Here is a 10,408-nt window from a genome sequence, read left to right as displayed (position 1 = left end):
TTCCTCCAAACCTCTTTCTCTCACTACCTGTCCTCTGGGAGAGGGCAGTGCTGTTTACACAGGCTGCACAAAGAGCCTGAATTTACAGACAAGTGTTCTCTGCCTCCAGTTCTTGTAACTCTCCACTCTTTATGCTTGAAAAGACTGCTGATGTCCTGGGTGAGGTTGTTCCAGGTTCCCTGACAGCAACTGTTTCAATAAACCTCTGCAGATTTCTAGTTTTGTGCAGGTTTCCCCTGGAAACCAGAAATCAACAAGAGCTTTTGAGGCAAGGAAAGGGAAAAGGTTCCAGAAACACACAACCTTCAGGTGACGGGTTTTATTTTGCCCAAATATATTTTGTATTTATTTGCTCTGCCAAATAATGTGGTGCACCAATCCAGTACCCCACTGTGCTCTTTGGTGGACTTAAACCAACTGCTGCCTCCCACATTGGAAAGGTTGGTAAGAAACACACTGGCCTAAGAATGGTTTCTGTTTATTCCTGAAGTGCCTTAGAAATTAAACATTGTACAAAATGTGACAACTTTAAAAAAATAAAACAAGTAATGCTACATTATTTAGCACAAGTAACATTACTCATTTAGCAGAGAAACAAAGGAAGAAAGGAAAAAGCTTTGGAAAACCAAAAGAGTAACCCCCAATCCAGTTTTGCATCCCAAGACACTCCACAAGTAACATCCATGGAGCAGTTCCATATGGAGAAAATATGAAGGTAAATTCCATATCAGTACTATCAGGAGCCCAGACAAATCTGCTGGAGGAGCAATGACTTGCATTCTACTATCACTGATCAAAAATAAACTGGTGACTGCACATAATAAACCAGACCATTCTTGCAGCAGCCAGGAAATGATCCCTTGCAGCACTGGTATCTTCCTGCTGTTCCCTGAATCCTTTGCCTTGTTCCTGCACCCAGAAGTCCATTTTGGCTCTGGATTGAGAATTGTGTTGCTTAAACACCTCTGCTTCAACACACACTGCCTTCCTGTAGGTAATTCTCTCTTCAGGACCTGCCCATATACCCCAATTTGCAGCTCTCTGCTACATTTTACAGAAGGAAATTGAAGCAAGTATTATAACTTTGATATAAAATCAGATGAAAAATTTTCACTGATAGTATTTCCATAAACATTTTATGTAACAAATTGATATCTATCTTTAAATAAATCAAGTTTGCTGTTGGTAATGTCTATATACATTATAAATACATACACACACAATTAAAACCCTGACATGGTAGAGTCTTGTGTCTGCCTGAAGGATGTCAGAAGGAAGGTTTTGAGAACCAAAATCTTCTCTGATGCATGATTTAGAACCTCAGGCGAGTTTGGAAACATCTTCATACTGGATATCTTCAACTCTGCGCCCTTTCAAAGGTCCCTGGAGAGTGACAGAAAATAAAAATAACATCACAACATAAAATTGTTTGTTTCTTGAATTCCCAACTGGGAGCTTATAGTAGGAGAAGTAAAAAGGATTTGTTCATGACAGTGTTCCTTGATTTGTAATTTTCAGCCTGACCAGAGATTGTGAAAGGGCTTCAACACCAACCCAGAAATCCTTTAATTTTCAGGATGCTTTTAGAACCAAAGTTCCTCCTCTCATCAGAGCATCTGCACAGTCTCTTTCCAAATCCTCCAGAATCCAATCTGGGCTGAGTTTGTGCAGCCCTTTGAATGGGATCTAACAGTGTCTCCCTCTTGCAAGCTGTGTTTAAGAAGTTTGACTTTGAGCCAATATTCTCTGTGCTTTATCCATTAGTTTAAAGATTGGTTTTGCAGAGCAGAACAAAGAAAGAGCCACACAGACATGGTGGCATGGACTCATTGTTAACCATAACTGTTACTCATAAACAACACAACAAATGAGCACATCAAGTCCCACATTCAGCCTGGAAAAGGCAGGAGAAAATTCACATCCTTGCATATTTTGCATTTTTTACCTTCCCACAAAACCATATCACAACAGCCACGTTCCAAATAAACACACAAAATTTTTCCCAAATGTCTTTCAAGGTCAAAACTTGTTAAATTCAGCACCCTAGCATCTTTCTGAAGATTCCTTGCAAACAGCAAAGAATTAGCCTATGATAGGTGGGAATATGTGGCTGCTGATAGATAGGGGGTATCCACAGAACTCTGCACACCACAAATCCCACCTGTGAGGCAGGATGTAGGATAACATAGTTCTTTGTGAAAGCTCTCTGCAAACAAGAGCCTGCAATGTTTGATACTTACTGAGTCAATGGTTATGGTCACTGAAAACCTCTTCTCATTGATGGATTCCAAAATGCCTTCATTTCCCCTGTACCCACCATTCAATACCATCACTTTCTTGCCTGAAATAAAAATAGGAGAAGAGTTACACAACAGGGTTCCAAACTTCTGAAAAATGTTTGCCCCCATCTTTCTTATAAACCCCCTTTAAGTATCTCTAAGGTCTTCACAGCACCTTCCCTTTTCCAACACCCCCACCTCTCTCAGCCTGTCTTCTCAGGAGAGGTTATGGTACTTTCAAGTGGTAAACTGTAGTTCAAAAGAACTGAAATATAAGTTTTGCAGTGGCAGAAGCTGGAAACAGAAGAGAGCAGCTCTGTACCTGGTGCTGGTATAACAGTTTCTAGATGTGTCTGATCAAGCTTCAGCTTGTCCCCAGAGTCAATCACCTTCACAACTGCTGTGTATTTGTCAATCACTTCCTGTTGTGAAAGGCACAGGCCAATCAGAAAAACAGAACATTTTTCTCTAAATTTACATTTCAAAGTTAAAAAACTCTGGCATTATGACCCTGCAATTCTATGTTTTCAAAACCAGCAAAATGCAAGGGCTTCAGCCTGGAGATTTTGTGTGCAAATGAGATCCTGCAGCTTAAATATTAGTGCACAACTGACTAGTCTTGGGTTAAAATCCAACTGCATTGCACTTGGTCACATCCCATGGGCACAGGGATTATTCTCCAACATGGATGTGTTAATAGGGACAAACTACATAGGAAAAAACTGTGCTTAAGGAAGGATCACTGAATAAATGACATTAAACCAATTCAGAGGTTCACTCTCTGTCCAGAATAAGTCCCAATACAGGTGAGGTGACATTTCAGTCCCCAACAGTGTTGTCTTAAGGCTGAACAACCTGCACAATGAAGCAAATCTTCCTAAGTCATCTAAAAGCCAAACCAATGCCATGTGTTCCCCATGGCCCATCTTACCTTAACAACTGCCTTTTTCTTGTGGTATTTCTCTCCAAGCTTTTTTGTTACAATTTTGACAATGATTTCCTGGGAGATTTGAAAGGAGAGAAAAAATTAAATAAAGTGCTAAAATGTGCAAACAACTCTACAATCTAAATTAATAGTACAGCACAGTGCAGGAAGAAACAATAGTAAAGATGTGGCTTTCAGGAATTTGTGTGTATTGTCAAATTATTAGCTCAAAGTAGCATCTCTCAAGACTTTTTTGAGTTTCTTTGACAAATACAGCTGAATTCACAATCTACTGTGACAGCTCACAATGAGTCAAGAGCAGGAAAGGAAAAGTAAGTGTGAATTTATTTTGCAATCTGCTTTTGGATCTTTACACCAATCAACAATGGCTTTAGAAGTTCCATTGCTAAATGGCTGCATTTGGTATAATAATAATTTTTAAGTCACTTACAGGCTGTAACCAGTAGTCTCTTCGAGATGTTCTTTTCTTCTCCTCTTCAAGCTAAAGAACAACAACAAATAATCACTATTTACTTCCTCATTCCACTGCAGCTTTCCCATATCTTTGAACAGCTTTGAACCAATTCTCCAGCCCCATGTCATGTAGGGAACAAAAACAATCCCAAAACCCTAAATAAGGGTAAGTCAGTATAGTCTTGCCTCATAAAAATCGATTTGATGAATCCAGGAACTCATTATAAAATGATGGTGATTTGTATTTGTGGGGATTTTTTTTTTGGGCAAGCGTTTCTAGGTATTTTCTTCTCTTGCAAAATCTGTATTCCTTCACTTCCAACTTTACTTCAGTCATCTGGGAAACAGGCAGAGTTGAGCAGCTAGTTTTATGAGGAAATGAAGCCAGTTTTATGGGGAAATGAAATTACTTTGCCTTGTAAGATGTGAAAGTTGGAATTTCATATGAACTGAAGGTCTGAGGTCACTTCAAAGGGATGCCCTGGTGAAGTGAACAGTGTCACAGGCACAGGGGCACACACAAACACATCCTGCACGATTATTACCTCCATGATCTCATCCAGTGCAGATTTCTTCTTTTTCTCTTTGCTCTGACCAGAGCTATGAGCTGCTTCTTTTCTCTTAACCGCCCCCTCCACCATCTTCAGTGCATTCTGCCCAAGGACACTGCTGGAAAAGTAAGAAGGTGTTTTCACTGCAGATATTATATTCTTTTCCTCTACCAAAAAGCATTTGAAGAACTGGCTGTGCAAACAGGCCTGGTCTGCCTGATTTCAGCTGTGACAGACCCTGCACACCTCCTCCTCTAGAACTGATCTCCTTGGGGTGCAAACCCCATGTCCACTGAGGGTCACTGCTGGCAGTGCAGCAGAATGGACACAGCCCCATGACCAGTTCACCACGGCACAAGCAAAGAGTTGATCAAGGACTTGAGCTCAATGAAGAAGACAAAAGCTGGTCTGCAAATAAGGATTTCAAATTTGAAAGGATAAACTTTAGACAAGCTAACCTGGACAGAGGAACTCTCAGACATGGCAGATATCTAGAATTCCTTCCAGACAGAGATATTGAAGCTATCTGGTATTGGGAGAGAACACCCTGCAATCTGTAAAAAAAGATCTCCACACCCAGCAAACTTTCATGTCACCTTCACAATCATATTTAAAATAAGCAAACAGCCTAAGAATTGTGGAAAATAAAGAGCACTCAGCACAAAAAGTTACACCTCAGGGATGAGGGAACATCTAGGTAAAGTGAGAACTGCCCATGAGCAGCTTCAGTTCAGCCATTTTTAAAACAGACATTTGAACACAGTAAAAAAAATTTAGGTATTGTTTCAACCCAAAAGATGAAGGCAGCTGCTCTGAGGTGAATTCAATAATTAATATGGCCTTAGGACAAATTGCATGTTCTGCTTGTCATGAGGATATTGGATATACTCCCACAGGGAAGATACCCCACAGGAATGACGATACAGGAATTGAAGTAGAAGGAACTTTAAGAGAAAAACTGTATTTCTGAGGAAGTCTGAATAATCATAGAGTTTGAGAAAAAATCACACATTAAATCACAAATCAAATAGGAAGTACTTTAAAAAAATCTCATAAAGGGCAACATAGAATTAAAAACATAACTGCAGTGTCCATATTTAAGAAGACAAACATATCTAGCTGTGAAGTTACCAAACTACCATTTCAAAGCTTACTGATAAGTTTTTCATACGTGCTGGGAAGAAATTAGACCACTTGATATACGATTTCACATTTGGCCAAATTTTAGCAAGGACCTGAAATATTCCTCATTGAAACTATTCAAGTGAGAGTCTGAATTAAGTTTCAGAATCACCTTAACTCAAAGCTTAGGGATAATTTACAGGTTTTCCCCAAAGCCTGCAATCTGTACCTATTATTGCAAAGAACTGCTTTACTGTCTCATTTTCTCCCTGGCATATATCCCATCAGATACCTTATCTAAGAGCTGAGTGTGATGAGGGGAAAGCTTTCTTTTTACCTGCAATACATTTAATTACAATATTGCCTCACATGAGAAGATGTACTGCTCATCAAACAGTTCCACAGACTGCTGTAAGTCAGTATTATTTGCATTATTGATTCCTTTTGTCCTGCATTGCTTGTGGTTACATGATGACAATTAAATTCCAGAGCTCTAGGAAGATTTATTTCAGGTAGATTTAGCTGCTTAAACGATGACCAGAGAAAGTATTGTCTCCAATTAGACAAGGCAATCAAACCTTTTAGGGAACAAAATTAAGAAGTTATGAATATCCATTCATAGAAGGCAGCTGGGATTAGATGGAATCACTGCAAATGCTTTGGCTGGATCCCTTTCCCACTCTCCATGGAGGGACCTGTAACTGCCTATTACTTTATGGGCATCTGCCATGAAGCACAGAGAATTCAAGGAGGCTCCTCACAGCTCACATTTAAGACACACCCACTCATCCAGTTTAAATACAAAACAAACCATGAGGTCACCTAGTAGTCCCTTCTGAATGCCAAGAGAGGATGAGAGATCAGACTCCAAATATTTAAGGACAAGACAAACCTTCCTGTTCATACAAATACCACTGTCATCCAAGTGCTTTTCAACAGTAAGGGTTGGCCTTAAATTCTTTTCTCACCTTGTTTTAGAAGATGCTGCGACTGAAGTACTTGCTCCTTTGTTTAAATTAAATGTAACTAAAAAATAAAGAGACATTACTCTATTTCTATCTTTAAAAATAACTGCATTGAAGGATGTTAACAATTTTTAAAATCTGCAAATAGAAAAAATAATGAATTTGAAAATATTTACTAATCTATATTTTGGTTTAGCTTTTAAAAGAAATTAAGCTTTGTAAAACAGAATACTCTGCATTTTCATATTCTAGTGCTTCTTATCTCAAAGCATTTTATGAAGTACCAAGCAGGGTTCAATGCTCATTTTATCTGAATCAGAAAAGCAGCTCCAGTAGGTCCTAGAAAATTACATCCATCAAAAGCTGGTTACCTTTTTCTTCTTCGTTTTCTCTGTTCAGTTCAGTATAAACTGGCATTTCCTGCAAAAAAAACCCACAAAGCACATTTAAAGAATCAAACAGAAAACTGAGTCAAGTTTTCATTTTTTGGTGACCACTGATTAGCTCAGTTTTACAGACTACTGTGAGATTTTTACCAGTAACTGTACTATTCAACCTGGTTTGATTTGTAAAAGATTAAAATTGATGCCAAATAAACAGATCCCAAATAATCACACCAGCACCACCAAAATTTGTCACTATGTGGATTTGATTAAGTCAGATCCCCCTGGTTGTTTATCTCAGCCTCCTCAGTGTACAAGGTACTTGTTATCTGCAGCCCTATTAGCTGTGAAATACCATAAATGAAGACAGGTCATGCAGGTTACTGGATTGTTTGCACCCTATTTCTAAATTCAGGAGTGATTTTTAAATCACTAATCACTTGAAGAACAGTAATTATTACTTCTTTCATACTAATGCAAGCTGGGTACAATGTAACTCCAAATTAGGAAGCAAAGGAAATACCAGTGCAAGGATTCCAGCAGCATCAAATTCCCCACTGACTTAACCCCAAGGAGCTTTGAGCTGAAAGTTCAGACACAGTGCAATTTTCCTCACCAGTTCTTTCCCCTCCAAACCTCTTCTAACTTGTTGTTCAATGAATTTTGCAGTTTTTTCTTCATCATCGAGGTCCTGTTTCTTCTTCCTCTCCTGCTCTTGCTGCCTGCGGATGGTCTCTGGGTCCCTGTCGATGTACTGGATGTACCAGCCTTTAGGAGTCTCATCTACCTTACAAAGACCTAAAAATTCAAGGCAAAACAAAATAACATTAATATTAACAATATCAAGATCATTTTTAGTTCATGCTCACTGTAGCAATGCATATATATTAATTATATATGTTAATATATATGTTATATATTATTATATATATATTAATGCTTTACTGGAGACAACATGTTCCTTACTGGGCTGTTAAAATGGACTTTGAATTACCTGTAATATGCATTTCTGCCCTCAGCCACACAGATCTGTTTGGACACAGGCCAAATTACATCACAAAGTGTTTTACAATGCTTTCCTTATTGAAGAAAATATTTCCTTCCCATTGTTTTAACAAGAAGACAGAAATCTGACATGTATAAATGATACACAGTCACAGTATCTAAAGGAAATGCTGCAGCACTGTGCTATTGTTACTGACTCTGGCAAGAGTGACTTTCCAAACACTTTGTAACTGCTGGATGTATCCTGCAGAACAGGGGCACCCAGAGCCAAAGTAAACTTTCTGTCACACCACAGTGCCATTTAATCTCTAAACTAAACACAGATCTGCAGATCTCCAGCTTTAGCCCTTCCACTAGGCCAGGAGTGAAAATGACTGCTTGCTTCTTGTCACCTCAGACCTGGAAAGATTCTGTAGCTTTAAGGGATTTTAATTTAATTTTTAAATTGAAATTCCTAGCTTTTAATTTTTAAATGGCAACTGTTAGAAGTTGATTTAGAATTTAGCAATGTATCCAGTAAATACAGACCAGCAGATGAAACAAGGAAAGGCTCACAACTGATGTACTTATCCCAGACTTCTGACATTTTTCATAAGCAAACTCCTAATGGTTGGCAATGGAGATCTTTTTGTGTACATACAGGAGGGAAAGGAAATAAATAAAGAAAAAGAACTAACATAAATATTTATTGATCAATTACCAGGAATTCAATTACCCCGAAATTTTAAGACTTCCCAACCCTGAGCAGGCACACTCACCTTCTCTCCCCAGCCACTTTGTAAAATCAGTGAGTGTCTCCCACTGTGTGGCATTCATGTGGATGTGTTCTCGATGGCTGATGTATTCATTGTACACAATATTATTGTGGACTCTCTTTGTTCCTAAAATACAGATATTATTATTATTATTATTATTATTATTAGGCTTGCACTGAACCAACAAAAGACTTAAAAAAAACCCAAGCAAACAGTAAAATATTTACCAAATCGCCTCCTGAGCAATTCCAAGAAATCATTTCGGAATTCCCTTAGGGAATAAAAAAAAATATTTTTAGTAAAACTTTAACAACTAGGAAGCAATTTTCTGTTGTCATTAACAATTAAACATCTGCAATATAAACCCGATTATTCTTTTCAGTGGAGCATGCTGATATTCAGACAAATTTCTCTTTTTTAGAGCAGGATTAAATGCAGGATGAAACACAATATGATGCATGCACACACCTTAAATCTCCAAGAGATTAACAGCCTCTCAAAGGGATAAAATGGAGCAAAGGAATCTCAACACTTCCCACTAATTGCTGGTGTTTTGTTACCAGGTGTCTCCCCAGGCTGGCTGACACAGAGCACGGGGCAGCACAAAGGGCAGAGGGGTGGATGGGGCAGATGGATCACTCATCTCCCTGCTAATTCCAGGCTGCAGCACAAAGCCTCACTTCAGACTGCGCTGAGGACAGCTCCAGTCATCCCAGCTGTCACCCAGGTCAGCTGGACAAAGGCCTGGGAGAAGCTGGGGGATGTCAGTCCCTCCCCTGGCTTGTTCTCCCTCTGTTATGGCTCTTTTAGCTCGTGTGTGTGTGTGGCAGTCACTCAGCAGGGACAGAAAGGTGATGTATTTGTAACACAGAGCAACTTTAAATAGGATTAAAACACAGAACAGAACTGTCAAGTTTGACTAAAAATCATGGCTTCCTGAAATCTCTTATCCGAAGTTTAAAGGTAGCATTTCCTAAATTTTCAATTGCAAAAAGAGCTGACACTAATATGTATTAGTGTCATAAATAAATAATCAAGTGTCTTCAATGGGACATTATTTGGCCATAGGGGTGTGGCCGTGCACACTTGATACAGGGATGAAGATCTGGGCAAGAATATGCAAAGGACTTACTCAGAGAAGTAATCCATGAATTGCTGAGGATTTTCAGAAGCCAGCAGCAACTGCCTCTGGTGGGACTCAGACATGCAGTGACACTTGAAGCCATTCTATAAAGCAAAAATAAATACTTTGCGTGTCTTTCCCTCAATTTGCAACACCCACAGATGAAGGGAATATTAAAATCCTACAAATAAAATGCTACAAGTGTGTGTGATCGCAGCTCCCACAATGTTCCCCTCAATAGCACTGGGGACATTCAGAAGGGAGATTGATGGGACAAGGGACAATAGCTTTAAACTAATAGAGGGCAGGGTTAGATGGGATATTGGGAAGAAATTCTTCTCTGTGAGGGTGGTGAGGCCCTGGCACAGGTTGCCCAAAGAAGCTGCGGCTGCCCCATCCCTGGAAGTGTCCAAGGACCGGCTGGACAGGACTTGGAGCACCCTGGGACAGTGGAAGGTGTCCCTGCCCATGGCAGGGGGTGGAATGAGATGACTTTTAAGGTCCTCCCAACCCAAACCATCCTGTGATTCCACGAGATCGGAGCTGTCACAAGAGCTGACCCCGACTCCAGGAGAAGCGGGACTGAGGCTCCTCAGCCGGAGATCGGAGCGGCCCGAAGGACCGGGAACCCTCAGCGCACCCCACTTACCTCATCGCGGCACTGCTTCTGGCACATCTGGCAGTACCAACGCAGCTTCTGCAGCCCCTTGGACTTGATGCGGTTGGCGATCGCCTTGGGGCTGAGGAAATCCGACTTCCCCATGGCGCCGGTCCCGATCCCTTCCCGATCCCGATCCCGCCGCCGGTCCCGCCCCGGATCCCGCCC

The 10,408-nt window shown here is 40.1% G+C and overlaps 1 protein-coding gene across 2 annotated transcripts; it reads right to left on the bottom strand.

Annotated features, from left to right (window-relative positions):
- Positions 1 to 263: 263 nt before the first annotated feature.
- On the bottom strand, positions 264 to 10,402 carry KIN (Kin17 DNA and RNA binding protein). Of its 2 annotated transcripts, none has more exons than XM_083859176.1 (13): positions 10,232 to 10,402; positions 9,592 to 9,686; positions 8,687 to 8,730; positions 8,463 to 8,585; positions 7,316 to 7,497; positions 6,688 to 6,736; positions 6,320 to 6,377; positions 4,224 to 4,344; positions 3,656 to 3,706; positions 3,211 to 3,279; positions 2,602 to 2,701; positions 2,241 to 2,341; positions 264 to 1,383 (listed from the first exon to the last, which is right to left on the bottom strand). In XM_083859176.1, the coding sequence occupies exons 1-13, from the start codon at positions 10,343 to 10,345 to the stop codon at positions 1,321 to 1,323; spliced, it is 1,170 nt and encodes a 389-aa protein (XP_083715302.1). In that variant the 5' UTR covers positions 10,346 to 10,402; the 3' UTR covers positions 264 to 1,320. The 2 variants fall into 2 exon arrangements, with proteins under 2 accessions (XP_083715302.1, XP_083715301.1); XM_083859175.1 differs by having other exon boundaries at positions 266 to 1,383; positions 4,224 to 4,347.
- Positions 10,403 to 10,408: the final 6 nt, after the last annotated feature.

Source organism: Zosterops lateralis (genome assembly GCF_965231275.1).
Source record: "Zosterops lateralis genome assembly, chromosome: 4".
NCBI lineage: Eukaryota > Metazoa > Chordata > Aves > Passeriformes > Zosteropidae > Zosterops > Zosterops lateralis.
Note: the sequence above shows the minus strand (reverse complement) of the source record. Positions and strands in the feature narration are given on the sequence as shown.

Excerpts from the sequence above, each read along its gene's own strand:
- KIN (XM_083859175.1), bottom strand. The coding sequence starts at position 10,345 with ATGGGGAAGTCGGATTTCCTCAGCCCCAAGGCGATCGCCAACCGCATC. Across the intron at positions 9,687-10,231 it reads AGAAGCAGTGCCGCGATGAG|AATGGCTTCAAGTGTCACTG; the intron begins GTAAGTGGGGTG and ends TTTGCTTTATAG. Across the intron at positions 8,586-8,686 it reads ATTGCTCAGGAGGCGATTTG|GAACAAAGAGAGTCCACAAT; the intron begins GTAAATATTTTA and ends TCTGTATTTTAG.